Source organism: Mastigoproctus giganteus, chromosome 12 (genome assembly GCF_048544385.1).
Source record: "Mastigoproctus giganteus isolate SK-2022 chromosome 12, ASM4854438v1, whole genome shotgun sequence".
Taxonomy (NCBI): Eukaryota; Metazoa; Arthropoda; class Arachnida; order Uropygi; family Thelyphonidae; genus Mastigoproctus; species Mastigoproctus giganteus.
In genome coordinates, this window is record NC_143586.1 from 2575597 (window position 1) to 2597417 (window position 21821).

Here is a 21821-nt window from a genome sequence, read left to right on the forward strand (position 1 = left end):
TTTCTCTATAAGAGATTTCTCCTTTACTATGTAAAGACTTGAGGTAATGCAATGGAAAGAAAATCTGAAGGGAGGGATTTGTCCCTTTTCAGGAACTGGTTGGATGCGAACAAATTTCCAAGCAGAAGGAGAAGCACCAGTGGTATGAGAAAGTGTAAAATGCAATACAAGACAAGAGTAAGGAATGTAAAGAAGACTGGATCTTGCCACGATGCCCCTTATGAACTCAAAAGTCATACTGTATGACCGATGTATTTTTTTTTGGGGGGGGGTTGTCAGAGTTTGCAAGATCCAAGTTTGCATGACACTAAACGTGGATTTCATCATTTGAAGTCCCCAATGATTAAGGTGGTGGTATTATCGTTTGATAAGAGTCATCTACCACCAAGTATTGCCTGCTGATACAGAAGGCGGCATTTCTCTGTGTGGTGTGTACACCCACTTTGACCCTGCTTATGTTGGTTCACACTTGGGTCGTTGCCTCTGTTATGCTAGGTTAAGTCTTTCAGGGCTTCCATTGATAATAATAGTTATTACTATCGGTGAAGTTAATTTTTGAAGCGAAAACTTTCCTTAATAAAATATCTCAATTATACTAATCAAATATGTACATGACATTATCGATGTGTGTGTGTGTGTGTGTGTGTGTGTGTGTGTCTTACTGGAATGGCATACTGGCGCGTTCTGATTCTTGCTTTTGTTGTGTTTCAGTCTTGGTATGTCAAATGTCTTTCTTGAAACGTTAGTACAGATGCACTGTTCTGTAGTGGTTACTTTATGGTTTGAAAGGTCATTTTAATTTTTTTTTATCACAATTACTTTAGCCACACTACTCCAAAATAAAAAATAAATAAATAAAATAAAATGAATAAATACTGTATAAAATAGTTATTGGCTTATTTCACACAAAGATTTTGCCGATATCAAGACAGGTGGCACCACTTTCTCTCACGCCTTGTTTTGTGACCATGGCCGGAATGTTTATACGCGTAGTCGGGCAATCATTATTCCGAAGTAAAACGAATGTAATAAATTCTTTGAGGCCAACATTTAATTGTTATGCGCCACGGTTCGTCCCAGGAAATAACCTTATATTCAAATGTTACTTGTGTAGTATTAAAAGAGATTTATTTAAGTGTAGTTCTTATGTGGGACGAAAAGCAGTAAGTCTCTATTTTTTAATTTTTTTTTTTTTTATTGAACTAATTCTTCAGCATGGTATACTAATTTGGAGAGTTTTACAAATCAGTTACATATATCATAGTTTTTTTTTTATGGATTCAAGTACTTTATGATTGCGTAGTTAAGAAAAAAAAAAGAATGATATTAGATTGATGATGCACCTTATATGGTACAGTATTTGGAAATGAAATTTGACCTCTGAGTATTGGGGTACTTTATTCAGGCTGAATCGCATTGATTTGAATGCGCTCCAAACCCAAGTTGTGATTTGCAAGCACACAACTTTGGTTTGGTGTTGTTAGTATGCCATTAAATAAATTGCGACCATTCCAAAACCTTTAAGTATTTCACATGAAATCATTGAACGTCATGTTGTTCAGATTTGAGGAAGATGACGGTGAAAGCAGTTAATTACTGCTTTAGATGCCAGATCAAATTTATGTTAGGATGGTGAATGTCACAGAACCTTATTCCCGAAAGAAAAGTAACAGGGACCCAGAAAATTGTTAGTGGTGCATCATCAAAAAAAAGTTTGAAAAGCAATGTAGTAGATAATAAGTAGAAATTTCTTAGTAAGTTGTCCAGTTTTTTTTTTTTTTTCTGTTATCCAGAAAAAAAAAAAAAAAAAAAAAATATATATATATATATATATATATATATATATATATATATATATATAACATGACTACATAATTCCTTGGCAACACAACATATTGCAAGAGAACCTAAAGTCAAAACTGGATGTGAAAATAATACAAGAAGGTACATTTTGAGTTTTGTATTTGTTTGTGCCAAATCTTTTACATGGTTACAGCCAGTCTTGGTAATTTTACCTGCTATTGCTGCTGTAAAAGCAGTAAAAGCTCTGAAGAGTTTTCAGAGCTTTTACAGCAGCCAAGGACATTGCACTGCACTTGCACTACAGGACTTTCCCCACATATTTCTCTGGTGTTCCTATAATATCCATGATCCCCTTCATGTCCAAGATGCATATAAGTTTGTTTGAAAATATGTAATTTATTGCTAGTTTCATTTTTTATCGAATTTTCAGTTCTGATTATGTAAGTATTTTTTTGATGTCATTTATTATTAGATTGCTGAGTCGACACATTCCTTCTGTACAGAACCTCAGAAACTCACACTGGAAGGTATTACACAGAAGGTTATGAATGTTTGTAGATCTTTTGATAAAATTGAAGAAAGTAAGGTATGTGGTTATATATTTTTAAAGTAGCATTGTGTTTATATATTGAAAATTTAGATTTATTTGTACATACAGGCCACGCCTTGAGTACTGTGTACAGGTCTGGAGCCCTCATTTTAGGAAGGATGTAGATTTACTTGAGCGTGTACAGAGAAGGGCAACAAGATTCATGAGGGGAATGAAGGGATCCTCTTACCAAGAGAGGCTTAAGTTCTGCAAATTGCAGTGGCTGGAGACTAGGAACCTGCCCGGTGATTTGATTGAGGTGTATAAGGCCTTGAATGGGTTGATAACGCTGAATTCTGATGGGATCCTTCCACTTGTTGAGATTACGAACCTAAGGGGGCATAAATTCAAATTAAGAAAAGACAGATGTAGAATAGATGTGTGGAAATTTGCCTTTAGCCAGCGGGTGGTTAATTGCTGGAACAAACTTCCATCTGTCGTTGTGGAAGTTGAGGTTGAATAAACTTAAGGAAGAACTGGACAGGCATTTGGAGGGAATGGTGTAAATTTTTTTTTTTTTTTTTTTTTGACTGATGCTGCATAAGCTCATACACTTGCTTTCTTGCATCGCATGCCACTACTACTTGAAATGTTTCAAATGACCGGGTAGCTAATGCAAGGGAAGTGAGCTTAAATAACTTTAAGGGGTGTGTCAGGGTAGTTAACTATACAAGAACACTAAGTCTTAATTGTTTATACAGTAATTTCAGAAGAGTCGCCAGCGAAATGGGTGAATTCGAACTGCTGGTTAGGACAAGTAACGCTGCCATAATAGGGCTTATGGAAATGTGGTGCTCCTGGATATAGGGGATGATGAGTTTCAGTACTGTATGTACAATGTATTTAGGAAAGATAGGGCTGATGGAAGGGGTGGTAGGAGTCATGCTTCTTATCAAAAGCAGCCTGGGCGCAACAAAAGCTTTCCCTGATTAAGATGTTTCGCATGCTAGTATAGAATCTGTATGGTGTGAGATAGTTGGAAGCAAAGGTATAATGAGAGTGGAAGTAATCTACAGGCCAGGTGATTGTGAAGATTATAATGAGAATCTCTACATACAGACGGAATGGGCAAGTAAGCATGAATGTCTTATTATGGGTGATTTTATTTGCCTCTAATTCATTGGAGGAAATGGGAAGGAAACTCCACACGGTGGACAAAATTTTTAAATCAACTAGATAATTTTTATTTGTGCCAAGAAATAAAATGAATGTGTATGCCTTGAATGCATATATATCATTAAAAAAATACTCCACAAGAATAATGAAGTTACTTCAGCAGAAAATGATGGCATGGAAAAGTTAGAGCAATAAAAAGTACTGAAGCCATTGACAGCTACAAAGTTATCTGTAATAGTACCACAGAGAAGGTTAGAATGGCAAAGGCAGATTATGAGAAATCCATGACAGAGAGTGTGGGGATGAGGAATTCTTCACATATATGAATGCAAAGAAGATAAGGACAAACCAGATCAGACCCTTATATAAAGGACGTGGAATAGTATTAGATACCCCAGCTGATGTTGCAGATGTTTATACAGAAGAAATCTCTATTTACAGAAGAAAAACCCTTTATGCCAAAGAGAAATTATGGAATTAAAGTTGAAAGATATGTAATTAATGATATTGAAATTTCACATGATTATTTAATGAAAAAAACTTTTGAGTCTATAGGCCAGTAAGGCTCTTGGGGTTCATGGCATTTACCTTATAATCTTAAGGGAGGCTGCAAGTGAGTGCATTGAACCATTGAGTACTTAGGAGTAGCTCCATTGGATTGGAAAAGTGCCAGTGTATCTCTAATACAATAAGGGCAGTTCTAAAAGTGAAGTGGGAAATTACTGACCAGTCAGTCTAACTTCAGTAGTAGGGAAAATCATGGTGGCACTGATCAAGGGTAAAATTCAGGATCATTTAGATAGAAATGAAATTCTGAAGGATACTCAGCATGGGTTTGTAAAGGGAAAATCATGTGTAACAAATCTGGTTAGCTATTTTGACAGAGTCACTTATGAGCTGGATTTAGGAAATAATTTTGACATTGTTTATTTGGATTTCAGCAAAGCATTGGACTCAGTCCCACATGGTTACTTTATAAGCTGGAACAGGTTGGAATCACAGGGAAAATCCTTAGATGGATAGCAGGATGGCTTTAGGGCAGGAGGCAGAGGGTTGTGATAAATGGTTATTCCTCTGATTGGGTTGATGTAAGAAATGGGGTTCCCCAAGGATCAGTATTAGGACCATTATTGTTTTTGATTTTCATAAATGACATCGATGAAGGGATAGAGGGCGTGATGTCTAAATTTGCAGATGATATAAAGATTGGTAAAGTAGTTAATGAACACTGCCAAGCAGAGCTTCTTCAGAGTGACCAAGATAGACTTCTGGGATGGTCAGAAAAATGACAGCTATGCTTTAATCCAGCAAAGTGTAAGGTATTGCACATAAGGAACAGTAACCCTAAAATAACATACACTTTGTGGAGTTGAACTAAGCCACTAGTGGAGGAAAGGGACTTGGCTGTTACAATGTGGTCCAACATGAAGTTCTCTGAGCATTGTAGACAGGCTGCAAGGAAGGCCCATGGTGTCCTATTGATGATTTATTGAATATTTGCTATTAGAGATAAGGACGTCATAATTTCATTATATAAGGAGACCACACTTGGAATACTGTTTTCAAGTATGCAGAATGCACTGAAAGAAAGACATTGAGCTTCTTGAAAGGGTCCAAAGATGGGTAACTCACCCAGTGAGATTGACAAAAGAGTGTCTATATGAGGAAAGACTTCGAATACATGGGTTGCAGAGCTTGGAAACTTGGCAGCTTAGAGGAGACTTGAGTGAGGCATTTAAGGCTCTGAGAGGCATAAGTAAAATGAATGAGGACAAAATTTTCATGGTTATAAATGATTCTAGAATCATTTCAATGGCAAGCAGCATTTTATAATTTGAGATCAGTAATCCCTACATCAGGAACAAAGAAAAGGCCATAAATTCTAGATAATTTAGGATCTAGATAATTTGGGCAGATGGGCTAAGAAGTGGCAACTGAAGTTTAACCTTGACAAATGCAAAGTACTGCATATGGGTAGAAGTAACCTCAGAGAAACGTACCAACTGTGTACTACACTTAAGGTGGTAGAAAATGAAAAAGACCTGGGAGTAATTGTGCAGTCAGATATGAAGTTTTCTGAGCAATGCAGACAGGCTGCCAGGGCAGGTCATGGGGTTTTGTCAATGATATATAGGAATTTTGCTAGCAGGAGGTGATTATCCCTCTGTATTAGGCAATGGTCAGGCCACGCCTTGAGTACTGCGTACAGGTCTGGAGGCCTCATTTTAGGAAGGATGTAGATTTACTTGAGCGTGTACAGAGAAGGGCAACAAGATTGGTGAGGGGAATGAAGGGATCCTCTTACCAAGAGAGGCTTAAGTTCTGCAAATTGTAGTGGCTGGAGACTAGGCACCTGTCAGTGATCTGATTGAGGTGTATAAGGCCTTGAATGGGTTGAGCACGCTGAATTCTGATGGGATCCTTCCACTTGTTCAGATTACGAACCTAAGGGGCATAAATTCAAATTAAGAAAAGACAGATGTAGATTAGCTGTGTGGAAATTTGCCTTTAGCCAGCGGGTGGTTAATTTGTGGAACAAACTTCCATCTGTCGTTGTGGAAGTTGATAGGTTGAATAAATTTAAGGAGGAACTGGACAGGCATTTGGTGGCAATGGTGGACAGGCAATGGTGTGATTTTTTTTTTTTTTTTTTTTTTTTTTTGGCTGATGCGGCATAAGCTCATACACTTGCTTTCTTGCATCAAATGCCACTACTACTACTAATTCAAGTTAAGGGAGAGGGGGAGAAGTTAACCGGATTGCAGGAAGTTTTATTTTTCAGCGAGTTATAAATTACTGGAATAAGTTGCCTATATGGGTGGTAGAGGCTGACAGTTGCAGAAATTCAAAGGTCAGCTGGAGTTACGTAACTATGGGAGGAGGGAAATACATAGGTTTGTCTATTTCCTTTTATTTTATTAATTATTTATTTTTTAAAAATTTCTTCTTATTATTATTTTATTTTTTTGGCTGGTGCTGCATAAGCCATAGGCTTCCTTGCACCATGTGTGTATTGCTAATACTAACTTCTGTGCTGGTATATCCTACAGCAGTGGTTTTCAACCAGGGTGCCGCAACAACATTCTTGGGGTGCCGTGTAATTTGGGTTTAAGTTACTTAAAGTTATTATTTTTTTTTAATTTGTATATTTATTTCATTATAAAAAGGTGTACGGCATCCATTGTACCATATCTTTTTAATTTTGTGGTGATCTATAATTGATCTTTATTTAGTACCTCTATATAAAGAATAAAATTATTATATAGGTGTATATATTAAAAGGTCGAAAACCACTGTGTTAGGTATTTCTTTGGCCTAGGGTTGCTGTGAAAAAAAATTACTGGGACACTTAAGGGTGCCGTGAACCGAGAAAGTTTGGATACCTCTGTCCTACAGGAAGCAAAATAGCTTCCTGTAGATTTCATAGGTTGCATAGCCTGTGATATGTTCAGAGGTTGATCTATTTGATAATCATAGCTTAACTGATGATTATTTTCTTTGTTCCTGATGTAAGGATTACTGATCTCAAATTATAAAATGCTGCTTGTCAGAGACCCAGTTATGCCCAGTAACGAGTAACATGGCAGGTGATGCAACCCATGATTTGGGCCCCAGAACAGTCAAGTGCATACTGTTCTCATTCGAGGGCATTTAGTTTTATTGGAAGATTCTCTTGTCAGTGAAACAGATAACATTTTTTATAATAAGGATGAGTGGACTATTTTAAATATAAGAAGGCTGTTCTTATATTTAAAATAGTCCACTAAATACTGCTTGTAGAAAATATAGAAAAACTGCATGAATTTTAGTACACAGGTGACAAGTTACATCCCATGCTCATATACAGAACAGTATGCATCCATCCACCACAAATATGAGAATATAGAAGTCAACTACAGATTTCTAATGAGATGCCACAAAAATAGTGACAACAGATTATAGTAGCTTGTCTTTCAGCATCCTGCTAGAAATTTGTAGTGCATTTCCATATTCTCATATTTGTAGTGGACGAGTGCTCTTTCATTGTTTTGAATGGCAGTATGGGAGTAACTTGTTTCCTCAGTGCTAAATTTCCCAATTGTAATTAATGTATTTTCTACACGCAGTACATTTTTAAAAAATGAAGGAGGTGTCTTTTTATATTTAAAATTATCAAATTCAGGATACATTGGGTCCTTTAGTCCTTTTATTAAATATTGGTTGGGTGAACTTGAACCAGAGTGTCTTGGAGCAATAATTAATGACTTTACCAATAGATTGCAGATTTTATGGGGGGATAAAGAATGCACTATTATTCATGTAGGGATTAATGATATTATGTACACATGAACTGGTGATTAGTTGGATAAATATAAGACCATGCTGGGAAAAAAAAATTCTCTGAATTAGCTCAAAATGTCTGTGTTCTCAATTTTGCCCAAGAGGAACTATGTGCTGAAAGCCTTGTGGATTAACCAAAGACTTGAGAGACGCTGCAAGTCTTTTGGAAGGGGTAATAGTAGTAGTAGTGGAGGAATGTGATGCAAGAAAGCAAGCGTATGAGCTTATACAGCATCAGCCAAAAAAAAAAAAAAATTACAAAACAATCCCTTCTAAATATTTGTCCAGTTCCTCCTTAAATTTATTTAACCTATCAACTTCCACGACAGATGGAAGTTTGTTCCAGCAATTAACCACCCGCTGGCTAAAGACAAATTTCCGCACATCTATTCTACATCAGTCCTTCCTCAATTTCAATTTATGCCCCCTTAGGTTTGTAATCTGAACAAATGGAAGAATCCCATCAGAATTCAGTGTGCTCAACCCATTCAAGGCCTTATACACCTCAAACAGATCACCGCACAGGTGCCTAGTCTCCAGCCACTGCAATTTGCAGAACTTAAGCCTCTCTTGGTAAAAGGATCCCTTCATTCCCCTCAACAATCTTGTTGCCCTTCTCTGTACACGCTCGAGCAAATCTGCATCCTTTCTAAAATAGGACCTCCAGATCTGCACGCAGTACTCAAGGCGTGGCCTGACCATTGCCTTATACAGAGGGACAATCACCTCCTTTTCCCTGCTAACAAAATTCCTGTATATCATTGACAACACCCCATGACCTGCCCTGGCAGCCTGTCTGCATTGCTCAGAAAACTTCATATCTGACTGTACAATTACAGTATTACAGGGTGGGGAGTTATTGTTATCAGATTGGCCTGTACTTGTAGCACATAATATTTTGTGCAGGGCATAGTCAAGTGCTTTGCTAAAGTCTAAATTAATAATATTAGAATTTCCTATTTCCATCTCATGAGTGTCTTTCAATATAGCTAAACAGATTATTAAGTAATATTTTCCATTTACAAAACCATGCTATGTTTCATTAAAAATACCATTTCAATTTAGATGTCCTTGTATTTTGAGGGCAGTGCAGTACATTCTCTTGCCACTTCCCTCAAAATTACGCTGTTGTGGATAGTTGGTAGAATCACTACCCTCCCCACACTGGGTGGAAAAGATCTCATTTCGAATCCCTGTCAACAATGTGAGGAATTTTTATGTGGCTGAGTTAGTTTATCAGGCAAGGGTAGCATGATTTTTTCTTCCAGTAACTAGGGGTTTTTCATCTAGCAAACAGGCAAATCGACCACAGAACACATGCGATTTACAGACATAACAATATCATAATCATTATCTTAAGCCATTATTGATCCACTGCAGGACAAAGCCCCCCATCCCCCCATATATTTCAGCAACTGCAGAAACATGCTGAGGAGGTGCTTTCTGTTGCCAATGTACACCAGCAAATTTCACAATTTCATTTATCTGCCTCATACTTGAAATCGTTGAACAAGGTGGCAGGTTCTCGCGCAAGGGTAGCTTGCACGAGACTGAATAAGAGTCATGGTGTGGGAGAAAAAAGCCTATAAAAATTCCTTGCATCATTGACAGGTTTTGGACTCAGCCATGTCACTGTCCTCCTGACACAACCGGTTGTGTCAGGTTTTAGGAGCATCGGTGACTAAAGCCATGTTTCTCCTTGTATATTGTCTGTAAATTGTGTGTGTGTTCTGCGGTCGCTTTTCTGTTTGCTGTACGAAAAACCAGAGTTTCCAAGAGAAAAGACCATTCTACTCTCGGCCTTCTTGTTGGGTATTTAGAGTCAAGTGGAATTCATTTGATCTATCTGTTGAGAGTTCTTTTTGATTTGTGAATTGACCATTTCCATTTTAAGTGCTTTGTTCTCTCATTGATGCCGCAGACCTTGGTTTGTTGGCAGATCCATGCACATGTTTTTTGGTCTCTTTTGGTTATGTTCAAAATTTGGCATTCAGTGTCCATATTTCATAACCATATTTTAGGACAGGGAGGTATATTGAACAAAAACTTTTCATTTGAGACAGAGTGGCAAGTTTTGTCTTGAAGACTTAAGCTCTCCAAATGCTTGCCATCCCAATTTTATGTGCCTTTCAATTTTCATTATGATATTTCTGTCTGTTGAAATTTCTTGTCCTTGGCTGTGCTTTTCTTTGGTCTGGTAAATTTGTTGAACATAACCTGTGTTTTCTTTATTTTCATCTTCAAACTGAACTTCTTGCTTTCATACTGTGTTCTTTAATATTTTGCTTCAATTCTTCTGGTTCATTGGCAAAGAGAATAATAATATCTGAAAACTGTAAATGATTCAGGTAATCTCCTTTTATCTTGAGTCCTTTATTATCCCAATTCAGCTTGCAAAAAATTTCTTCTAAACAGGCAGAAAATAGTTTTGTGGAGATTGTCACCTTGTCAGATGCCTTTTTCTATGTTGACCCAAACTTAATCATTGTTGACCCATATTGATGCAGTTGCCTTTTTGTATATTGATTGGAGAATATTGATGTAAGCTCTGGCTGCACCTTGGTTAATTGGAGTGTTAATTATTGCTTGTTTTCTGACCAAGTCAAATGTTTTTTTTCATAGTCGATGAAAGCTATACATAATGGAAGGTTGTATTCATTGTGCTGCTGTATAATTTGCTGCACTGTTTGTACCACTCTACAACTTTGCTGCACAAACATAATATATACAGTGCAATATGGCCAAAGTTGCTGATGTGCCTAAAACCCAACACCAACCTCAAAATTTCTAAGTATATGCCATCAACTTACTTGTCTTTAGTTTCTCAAATTTTTCTAATAGTCTTCTACAATTTCAATAATGTGATACTGTCTGTGTATCTCATACAGTTTCTGTTCTCCACGAAGGTTTTCATGTGTAAAGATTGAAGTACTGATCAGTTCATCAGCCAAGTTATATGCATTAAATAACATTAAAGTAACATTTGCAGACATGGCTTTCAGCATGTAATCTCTGCTATCATGATTGGTTTGGTTTGGTTTGGTTTTGTGTTTACTGGCACAACACTGCTATCATGAGCATATCTATATTACCCTTAGGTCCACCTTCTACTAGCAGTTTCTCTGAACCCTTAAGGCTCTTCCCAATTGGCAAAGACCTTTGTACCATGCCACCTGTGTTCAAATGTATTCCATCTTTACAAAATAAATTCTACCCACACTTGTTGGTAGTATATAGGATTAAAAACTTTTCCCCATAATCATGTTTTGTGTCCTAGGAGATTGAAGTTTGGTGTGACGTAAGCACTGCGAAAGCAAAATAAGAGTAGGAGTGTGCTATAGGCCTAATGATTCGAATGAGTACAATGAACAGTTGTACAGAGAAATAGAGTGGGCTAATAAATCAGAATGTCTTATAATGGGGTTTTTAACTTCCCAGATATAGACTGGAACTTATGGTTGGTCACTCGCACACTAATAAGACTTTTGTGGATTTATTGGGTGATTGTTTTCTGCAGCAGCATGTTCGAGAGGCAACCAGAGGGTGTAATTCTCTTGATCTGGTTATCAGCAGTGATCATTCGTGTATTAAGAATTTGCAGATAAAGGAACCATTAGGTGGCAGTGATCACAGTGTACTCATTCGAGTGGGATTTACTAAAAGATATAATTACTATCAGGGGTAAAGGAAGGGGTTTTTGCTTCCGTTAAGGTGACTATAGTGGTCTCAGACAGTTTTTAAATTCTGTACAGTGAGACCAACTGATGATGTTACCAACAACAAATTCTAAGTGGGAAGCATTCAAGGAATTAATAGTGAAGCTACTAAACGTTTCATACCTATTAAGGCCTAAACCTTGAACAAGGTTTAGGCCTAAATGGTTGTCAAATGAACTAATGACACTCGTGGCAGAGAAGAAAAATGCATGGGATGCATATAAATTATCAGGCGACACAGAAGTCTATCTAGGTCTCTCTGAAGACGCTCAGCTTGACAGTGATCATTAACTACTCTACCAATTTTAACATCATCTACAAATGTAGACATCACACGCTATCCCTTCATCGATGTCGTTTATGAAAATTAAAAAACAACAGTGGTCCTAATACTGATCCTTGGGGAACCCCACATCTTAAATCAACTAAATCTGAGGAATAGTCATTTATCAAAACCCTCTGCCTCCTGCCCTGAAGCCATCCTGCTATCCATCTAAGGATTTTCCCAGTGATTCCAACCTGTTCCTGCTTATAAAGCAACTGCTCATGTGGGACTGAGTCAAAAGCTTTGCTGAAATCTAAATAAACAATGTCGAAATTATTCCCTAAATCCAGCTCGTGAGTGACCCTTTCAAAATAGCGAACCAGATTTATTAAACATGATTTTCCCTTCACAAAACCATGCTGAGTATCCTTGAGAATTTCAGTTCGATCCAAATGATCCTGAATTCCACCCTCGATAATTGCCTCCATGATTTTCCCTACCACTGAAGTCAGACTGATAGGTCGATAATTTCCCACTTCACTCTTAGGGCCACCCTTATGTATGGGAGATACATTGGCACTTTTCCAATCCAACGGAATCTCCCCAGAGTCTAGTGATGCTCGCATAATTAGCCTCATTGGTTCAGTGCACTCACTTGCCACCTCCCTTAAGATTATAGGGTATATTCCGTCAACTCCAGGAGCCTTACTGGCCTGTAGGCTCGAAAGTTTTTTTTCATTAAATAATCTTGTGAAATTTCAATATCATTAATTACATATTTTTCAACTTCGCTCCCACAATTTTCCATCGCCACAAAAGGTTTTTCATTTGGTAAATATCGATGCAAAATAACTGCTGAGTTCATCTGCAACAGCAGCTGGTGTATTTATTAATATCCCCTTTCCCTTACGTAAAGGTCCGATCTGGTTTGTCCTGCTCTTCTTGGCATTTATATATGTGAAGAATTCCTTATCCCCCTCTTTGCTCTGTTTGCTAGTGATTTCTCATAAACTGCCTTTGCCTGTCGAACCTTTACTGTGGCTCTATTACAGATCACCTTGTAGCTGTTATAGGCTTCAGTACTCTTTATTGCTCTGTAACTTTTCCATGCTACCTTTTTCTGCTCAAGTAATGTGGCAACTTCACTATTCATCCAACTTGGAACCCTCCTCATGGAGTATTTTTTTTTAATGGTATATACACATTCAAGGCATCTGTGATTAATGTTTTCAAAGCATACCACAGTTCAAATGTATTCATTCTCTGCGCGATATCTACCCAGTTTATAGAGGCCATGTATTACCTTAAGGCATCATAATTTCCTTTTCTGAAATTAAAACCAATACCTTTGCCTTTTACTGCTGCTACCTCTGTCATCAGCATCCACCGTAGAACTCCGTGATCACTTCCTGCTACTGGTTCCTCTACTGTCAGCCCTGTTATGTCATCTGATTCATGGGTGATGATGAGGTATAGGATATTTTTTTCTCTAGTACTTTCCCTGACATGTTGATACAAATAACAGTCATCTAGTTACCTCTCTATTGAGGATACCTCTCTAAGGTATCCTCAATAATACTGGCAAAAACTTTTGCACCACATTTGTTTAAGTGTATCCCATCTTTACAAAACAAATTCCTTCTACCTACAAGTGTGGGCCAAGCTAATAGAAATTTCCCCCCTAAAACCTTGCAGAGTTCTTCAAGTCTTGAGTTAATTCACAAGGCTTTTAACGTATAATCCCTCCTATCGTGTCTGGGCAGAATTGTAGACACATAGACATTGTGGCCTAGCTCGCGGCATTTCCTCAGCATGGTCCTGTATTTTTCCAACAAATCGTCAGATCGTGTACGTTTAATGTCATTAGGCCCCACATGAATAATAATATTCTCTTTACCCCCCTTAAAATATGACAACCTGTTGGTGACATCATTAATAGTTGCTCCCGGCAGACATACCCTGGTTCTACTCCACCTATCCTTATTACAAAAAATATTTCCCGTTTCCCTGACAATGGAGTCTCCTAATAAAACAATGTCCTTCTTAACCAGAGTAGTTTGCATTTGGTTTTTCTGTTTTGAGGCCCGAATCAGGTGTGTATCACTTTGGTTACAAAGGAACTGGATGCAAAAAATAATTTTGATATCATATACTTGGATTTCAGGAAAGCTTTTGAAACTGTTGCGCATGTAATAATTGGAGCAGAATGGTATTAAGGGTAAGTTGCTACAATGTATAAAAGGATGGGTGAGTGGGAAAAGACAAGAGGGTGGTAATCAATGGGTGCTGCTCTTCGTGGACTAATGTTATTAGTGGAGTCCCACGGGGTTCGGTGTTGGATCCACTGTTGTTTTATATACTGTATTTAGCAATGATATTGATGAAGGTATATCAGGCTTAGTATCGAAGTTTGCAGATGATACAAAGGTTGGCAGGGGTTGTTAATGACAGTGTGGCAGTGTGTTACTGCAACAAGATCTAGAAAATTTGGGCAGATGGGCTGAGAAGTGGCAACTGAAGTTTAACATTGACAAATGCAAAGTACTGCATGTGGGTAGAAGTAACCCCAGAGAAAACGTACCAACTGTGTGGTACTACACTTAAGGAGGTAAAAAATGAAAAAGACCTGGGAGTAATTATGCAGTCAGATATGAAGTTTTCTGAGCAATGTAGACAGGCTGCCAGGGCAGGTCATGGGGTGTTGTCAATGATATACAGAAATTTTGTTAGCAGGGAAAAGGAGGTGATTGTCCCTCTGTATAAGGCAATGGTCAGGCCACACCTTGAGTACTGCGTGCAGGTCTGGAGGCCTCATTTTAGGAAGGATGTAGATTTGCTAGAGTGTGTACAGAGAAGGGCAACAAGATTGATGAGGGGAATGAAGGGATCCTCTTACCAGGAGAGGCTTAAGTTCCGCAAATTGCAGCAGCTGGAGACTAGGCACCTGCGAGGTGATCTCATTGAGGTGTATAAGGCCTTGAATGGGTTGAGTACTCTGATTTCTGATGGGCTTCTTCCACTTGTTAAGATTACGAACCTAAGGGGACATAAATTGAAATTGACGAAGGATAGATGTAGAATAGACGTGCGGAAATTTGCCTTTAGCCAGCGGGGATGGTTAATTGCTGGAACAAACTTCCATCTGTCGTTGTGGCAGTTGATAGGTTAAATAATTTAAGGAGGAACTGGACAAATATTTAGAGGGGATTGTTTTGTAATTTTTTTTTTTTTTTGTTTTGGATGATGCTGCATAAGCTCATATGCTTGCTTTCTTGCATCAAATGCCACTACTACTTCTATATATATTACCCCTTCTGTGTAGTCACTCCAAAGTTGCATATTTCTCCCAACTTTTAACATTAGCATTAGTAGAGGCATATGATGCAAGAAAGCAAGATTATGCAGCATCAGCCAAAAAAAAAAAAAAAAAAACCCACTTCATTTCACCGCTGGCTAAAGGCAAATTTCCGCACATCTATCCTACATCTGTCTTTCCTCAATTTGAATTTATGCCCTTTCGTGATTATTCTGAGCAAGAGAACGAATTCCATCGGCATTGAGCATACTGAAACCATTCAAGGCTTTATACACCTTTATAAGATCACCTCGCCGGTGCCTAGACTATAGACACTGTAATTTGGAAAACTTAAGCCTTTCTTTGTAAGAGCAACTTTGTAAGAATAAGGAGGTGATTATTCCCTTATACAAGGGAATAATCACCTCCTTATTCCTGCTAGAAAAATTCCTGTATATCATTGACAAGACACGATGAGCTACTCTTGCAGCCCATCTGCACTGCTCAGAAAACTTCATATCTGCCTGCACAATTACCCCCAGGTCCTTTTCATTCTCTACCACTGTTAGTGTAGTACCACAGAGTTGATACGTTGCTCTGGGGTTACTGTTTCCTATATGTAGTACTTTACATTTGTTAATGTTAAACTTCATTTTCCACCTCTCAGCCCATCTGCTCAACCTTTCCAATTCCTGTTGCAGCAGCATTGCATCAGTAGTGTCCTTAACAACCCTCCAACCATTGTATCTTCTGCAAACTTGGACATTAAGCTTGATATACCATCATCAATATCATTTATAAATACAGAAAACAACAATGGATCCAACTCTGAACTCTGAGGGACTCCACTAATAATATTAGTCCACGATGAGCAGTGTCCATTGATTACCACTCTGTCTTCTCCCCCTCAACCATCCCTTTATCCATAGCAGCAATTTGCCTCTAATGCCACACTGCTCCAATTTGTGCAGCAGTCTTCCATGTGCAACAGTATCAAAAGCCTTTCTAAGATCGAAATATATAATATCAAAGTTATTCCCTGCATCCAGTTCTTTTGTGACTGCATCATAGTATCAAATCAAATTGGTCCGGCAAGACTTTCCCTTAACAAAACCATGCTGTGTCCGAGCTATAACCGAAGTCTTGTCTAGATGGTCCAGCAGTGCTTCTTTAACCAGTGCCTCCATTAATTTTCCTGGAACAGATGTTAAACTCACAGGTCTATAATTTACTTGTGGCAGCCTTTGATCCTCCTTTGTGAATTGGGGTCACATTTGCACATCTCCAGTCTATGGATACCTCCCCTGAGTCCAAAGAAACTCTCATAATTATGGCTAAGGGTTTGCTTACTTCCTTTGCTGCCTCCTTTAATATAACTGGATAGATCCCATCCACCCAAAGTGCATTTTTTATGTTTATCCTCAACAATTTCTCCTCCACTTTCCTCTCAGTTATTACAAAATCATCTAGCTCACTGCCAGAGTTTTCTTTATCTCTGGCATTCCCCTTCCTGAATAACTCCTCATGTGTGAATGTAAATGCAAAATACTCGTTTAGTTTGTTAGCCACTTGAGCAGGATCCTTAACTGTTGAACCATCAATGTCCAGTGGACAAATCTTATTCATCCCTTTCCTTCTAGAGTTTACATAGGTAAAGAACTCTTTTCTGTTTTTCTATGCATCCTTTGCCAAGGATTTCTCATAATCTACCTTTGCCTGCCTAATCTCCTTTGTGACTTGGTTACAGACCAGCTTAAATCTATCATAGGCTTCCATGTCACCCATTAATTTATATGTATCCCATGCATTTTTCTTCTCTGCCATATGTCTCATTAATTCATCTGACATCCATATAGGCCTAAACCTTGAACAATATTTCTTAGTTGGTATATAAAGCCTAGGAGCTTCCAAGATAAGTTCTTTGAATGCTTCCTATTTTGAATTTGTTCTTGGAAACATCATCAGTTAGCCCACTGTATAGAATTTAAATACTGTCTCAGACCATCGTAGTTGCCTCTACGAAAGCAAAAACCCTTCCCTTTACCCCTGATGGTAGTTACATCTTTGAGTAAATCCCACTTCAGCACACTGTGATCATTGCCACCTAGCGGTTCCTTTATCTGCAGATTTTTAATGCATGAAGAATCACTTCTGATAATCAGATCAAGAGTATTACTTCCTCTAGTTGCCTCCTGAACATGCTGATGTAGAAAAAGATCTGATGTACAGGAACCACGAGGTGGCAGTGATCACAGTGTTCTGAAATGGGATTAACTCAAGGAGGTGACTGCCGTCAGGGGTAAAGGGAAGGGTTATTCTTTCGTAAAGCCGACTACAATGGTCTGAGACAGTATTTAAATTCTATACAGTGGGACCAACTGATGATGTTACCATCAGTTGTTACCAATAGCAAACTCAAAATGGGAAGCATTCAAAGAACTTATCTTGGAAGCTATTAGGCTTTATATACCAACTAAGAAATATTGTTCAAGGTTCAGGCCTAAATGGATGTGAGATGAACTAATGAGACATATGGCAGAGAAGAAAAATGCATGGGATACATATAAATTAACATGTGACACAGAAGCCTATGATAGATATAGGTTGATCTGTAACCAAGTTACAAAGGAGGTTAGGCAGGCGAAGGCAGATTACGAGAAATCTTTGGCAAGGGATGCAAAGAAAAACAGCAAGGAGTTCTCTAGAAGGAAGGGGATGAATCAGATTGGTCCACTTGATATCGATGGTTCAACTGTTCATGATCCTGCTCAGGTAGCTAACAAACAAAATCAGTATTTTGCATCTACATTCACACATGACGAGTTATTCAGGAAGGGGAATGCCATAGGTGAACTAAACACTGGCAGTGAGCTAGATGATCTTGTAATAATTGAGAGTAAAGTGAAGGAGAAATTGTTGAAGATAAATACAAGAAATGCACCTGGGGTGGATGGGATCTATCCAGTTATATTAAAGGAGGCAGCAAACGAAGTAAGCAATCTGTTAGCCATAATTATGAGAGCTACCTTGGACTCAGGGGAGGTATCCACAGACTGGAGATGTGCAAATGTAACCCCAATTCACAAAGGAGGATCAAAGGCTGACACAAGTAATTATAGACCTGTGAGTTTAACTTCTGTTCCAGGAAAATTAATGGAAGCACTGGTTGAAGAAGTACTGCAGGATCATCTTGACAAGAATTCAGTTAAAGCTCAGACACAGCATGGTTTTGTTAAGGGAAGGTCTTGCCTGACCAATTTGATTGGATACTATGATGTAGTCACAAAAGAATTGAATGCAGGGAATAACTTTCATATTATTTATTTGGATCTTAGAAAGGCTTTTGATACTGTTGCACATGGAAGACTGCTGCACACATTGGAGCAGTGTGGCATTGGTGGCAAATTGTTGCTATAGATAAAGGGATGGTTGAGTGGCAGAAGACAGAGAGTGGTAATTAATGGACACTTCTCATCATGGACTAATGTTATTAGTGGAGTCCATCAGGATTCAGTGTTGGGTCCATTGTTGTTTTCTGTATTTATAAATAATATTGATGATGGTATATCAAGCTTAATGTCCAAGTTTGCAGACGACAATGGTTGGCAAGGTTGTTAAGGACGCTACTGACGCTATGCTGCTGGATCTGGAATGGTTGAGTAGATGGGCTGAGAGGTGGCAAATGAAGTTTAACATTGACAAATGTAAAGTACTACATATGGGAAACAGCAACCCCAGAGCAACGTATCAACTCTGTGGTACCACACTGACCGTGGTAGAGAATGAAAAGGACCTGGGAGTAACTGTGCAGGCAGATATGAAGTTCTCTGAGCAGTGCAGACGGGCTGCAAGAGTAACTCATGGTGTCTTATCAATGATATACAGGAATTTTTCTAGCAGGGATAGGGAGGTGATTATTCCCTTGTATAAGGCAATGGTCAGGCCGCACCTTGAGTACTGTATACAGGTCTGGAGGCCTCATTTCAAGAAGGATGTAGAGCTACTGGAATGAGTACAGAGAAGGGCAACAAGGTTAGTGAACGGAACGAAGGGTTGCTGTTACGAAGAAAGGCTTAAGTTTTGCAAATTACAGTGTCTGGAGACTAGGCACCGGTGAGGTGATCTGATAGAGGTGTACAAAGTCTTGAATGGTTTGAGCATGCTCAATGCTGATGGGATACTGCCTCTTGCTCAGAATAATCACCTGAGAGGGCATAAATTCAAATTGAGGAAAGACAGATGTAGGATAGATGTGCGGAAATTTGCCTTTAGCCAGCGGGTAGTTGGTTGGTGGAACAGACTTCCATCCCTTGTTGTGGAAGTTGATAGCTTAAATAAATTTAAGGATCAGCTGGACACGTATTTCAAACGAACGGAGGGGTGAAGTTGAAGGTTTTTTTTTTTTTTTTTTTTTTTTTTTGGCTGATGCTGCATAAGCTTGTTTTCTTGCATCATATGCCTCTACTAATGCTAAAACAATCATCCAATAAATCCACAAATGCCTTGCTAGTGTGTGAGTGACCAACCCACAAATTCCAGTCAATCCCCCAGTATAAGACTCTGATTTACTGGCCCACTCTATTTCCCTGTGCAATTTCTTATTATACTCATCAGAGTCATTAGGCCTATAGCACACTCCTACTCTCAATTTTGATCTCCCAGTGCTTATGTTACACCAAACTGCTCGACATTGCACTGTCCAGTGATGTCGTCTGGCTTCACTTCCTTGGATTTTATGTGTTTCTTAACTAATAGAATAACTCCTCCTCCCTTCCTATCCTGTCTATACTTTCTGTACACATTGTACTCCCCAAATTCCAGTTCTGCATTCTTTATATCTGTGTGACACCACATCTCTGATATCCCAACAATATCTGCCTTTGATGTTTTGAGCAATACCTCAAATTCATCAAATTTATTTACCAAACTCCTAGCATTGGTGTGCACAGAAGTATACATGCACCTGTTCCTATTCTTAGCTACCCTAGCACAACCCATGTGTTTACTTGTACTGCAATGACTCCCGGCAGTCTCTGAAATACCCTGCATCTTGTTTTCCAGGCTGCTGCTCATTTGACTAGAAGCAGTGCAAGAATCACTTTCACCTCTGCCAATTGGCTTCTGTTAATCTATTGGTCTTTGTCTCCCCCCAAGCTAGCAGTTTTCCGACCCACCTAACACTGCGTCGATAGTATCAACAAATATTCTTGCACCCTTTCTATTTAAGTGTATGTCATCCCTGTAGAAGCAGTCTCCCCTTTTAACAAGTACAGACCATGCTGAAAAAAATTCTACCCCTTGAGCCTTGCACAATCTTTCCAGGGCCGAATTGATCGACAGGGCTCTCATCATATACTCCCTCCTATCGTGTCTGGGCAGAATTGCAATTACTTTCAAATTCAACCCTAATTCGTGCCTTTTTTTCAACAGTGACCTGTACTTGTTAAGTAATTCCGTCGGTAGCACTCCTTTATGCCATTTTTTAAAAGGTCTTGCTTTCCTCTTGAAACCATGCTTCTGCCACAGAGATTACTACTACATCGTGAAAAAAAAAAATACACACAAAAATGATTTCAGCTGTGGAAAGAAGAAAAGGTCAAAATGTGCCAAGTCAAGAGAATAAGGTAAATGTGGTAAGATAATAAAGATAGCAAAAACAGGAATTTGTTAATGAATGGATATTGAACTTTATCCATGATGATACTCTTTCATATTCAGATATTTAAAAAAAAGGAAATATAAGAGTTCATAGAATGCACAGAAGAAGGTCAAGGGAAAAACTTTTTGATACCTCCTTGCAAGTTCCTTCTACCTACAATTTACCCTTAAATGCCTTGTAGAGTTCCTCTAGTCTTGAGTTAATCCACAAGGTTTTCAGCATCTAACCTCTGCTATCATGTGCAGAATTACAGATATAAATACATTTTGACATAACTTGTGGCATTTTTTCAGCATGATACTATATTTCTCAAATGTTTGTGTGCAATTAACGTCATTAGTTCCCACAAGATAATTCTTCTTTACATTTCTCCTCTCTTCCTTTAAAAACTGTTTTAAAGGAAGGGAGGAGAAAGTGATGTTTTAACTCTTGGCAGATAATGAAAAGAATGGAAATCTAAAATACCAGAACTAACCTCCCAGCTACTTATGTCTTAATGAATGATTTCGGGATAAAAGGATTTAGAATGTGGTCTTCTGTGGAAGCTAAATAGATTTTCGAAAGTGGGGCTGAGATACCAGACCCATTGGAAGCCTGTATATCTGTTGGTAAATATGAGTCAAACCTAAAATGCTTGGTATGAATAAGGAAAGATGTAAATATGATAATATTGTATGTGGAGAGTGTGGTACATTATTTTAAATTAATATTTCATGTAAGCCACTTTTTTAATTTAGCTGATGTGTAATCTACATCTCTGTTAATGTGTAATGATACAACATTGAATCCAGGTGGGCAGGAGCAGCAGTGCGTAGCACAAGCTTCTTGATTAGACCGGGGTTCAAGCCTGTGATCACCAAATACAGAGGATGTGGAAAAGTCAGAGAATGACCACCACATATCTCCAGAGCAATATGGCCTTAGTTGCTAATGCTCCTAAAATCCAAATAACAATAACAACATCGAACGATGCTAGGTTGTCTGTGTCTATTTCAATATTACTAATTAAAGATTGGACGTGGGCTAGGTTCTGTACTTTATGGGTTTAATGACTAATG

At 38.3% G+C, this 21821-nt stretch overlaps 1 protein-coding gene across 2 annotated transcripts in view; it reads left to right on the plus strand.

Annotated features, from left to right (window-relative positions):
• Positions 1-953: 953 nt before the first annotated feature.
• LOC150076632 (acyl carrier protein, mitochondrial-like) overlaps positions 954-21821 on the plus strand; it is a 62698-nt gene continuing 41830 nt past the window's right edge. For both annotated transcript variants that reach the window (XM_090386069.1, XM_090386070.1), the window contains exons 1-2: positions 954-1163; positions 2276-2389. In XM_090386069.1, the coding sequence (XP_090242195.1) occupies positions 969-1163; positions 2276-2389 (309 nt within the window). In that variant the 5' untranslated portion in view covers positions 954-968. The remainder of the gene's footprint in view (positions 1164-2275; positions 2390-21821) is intronic.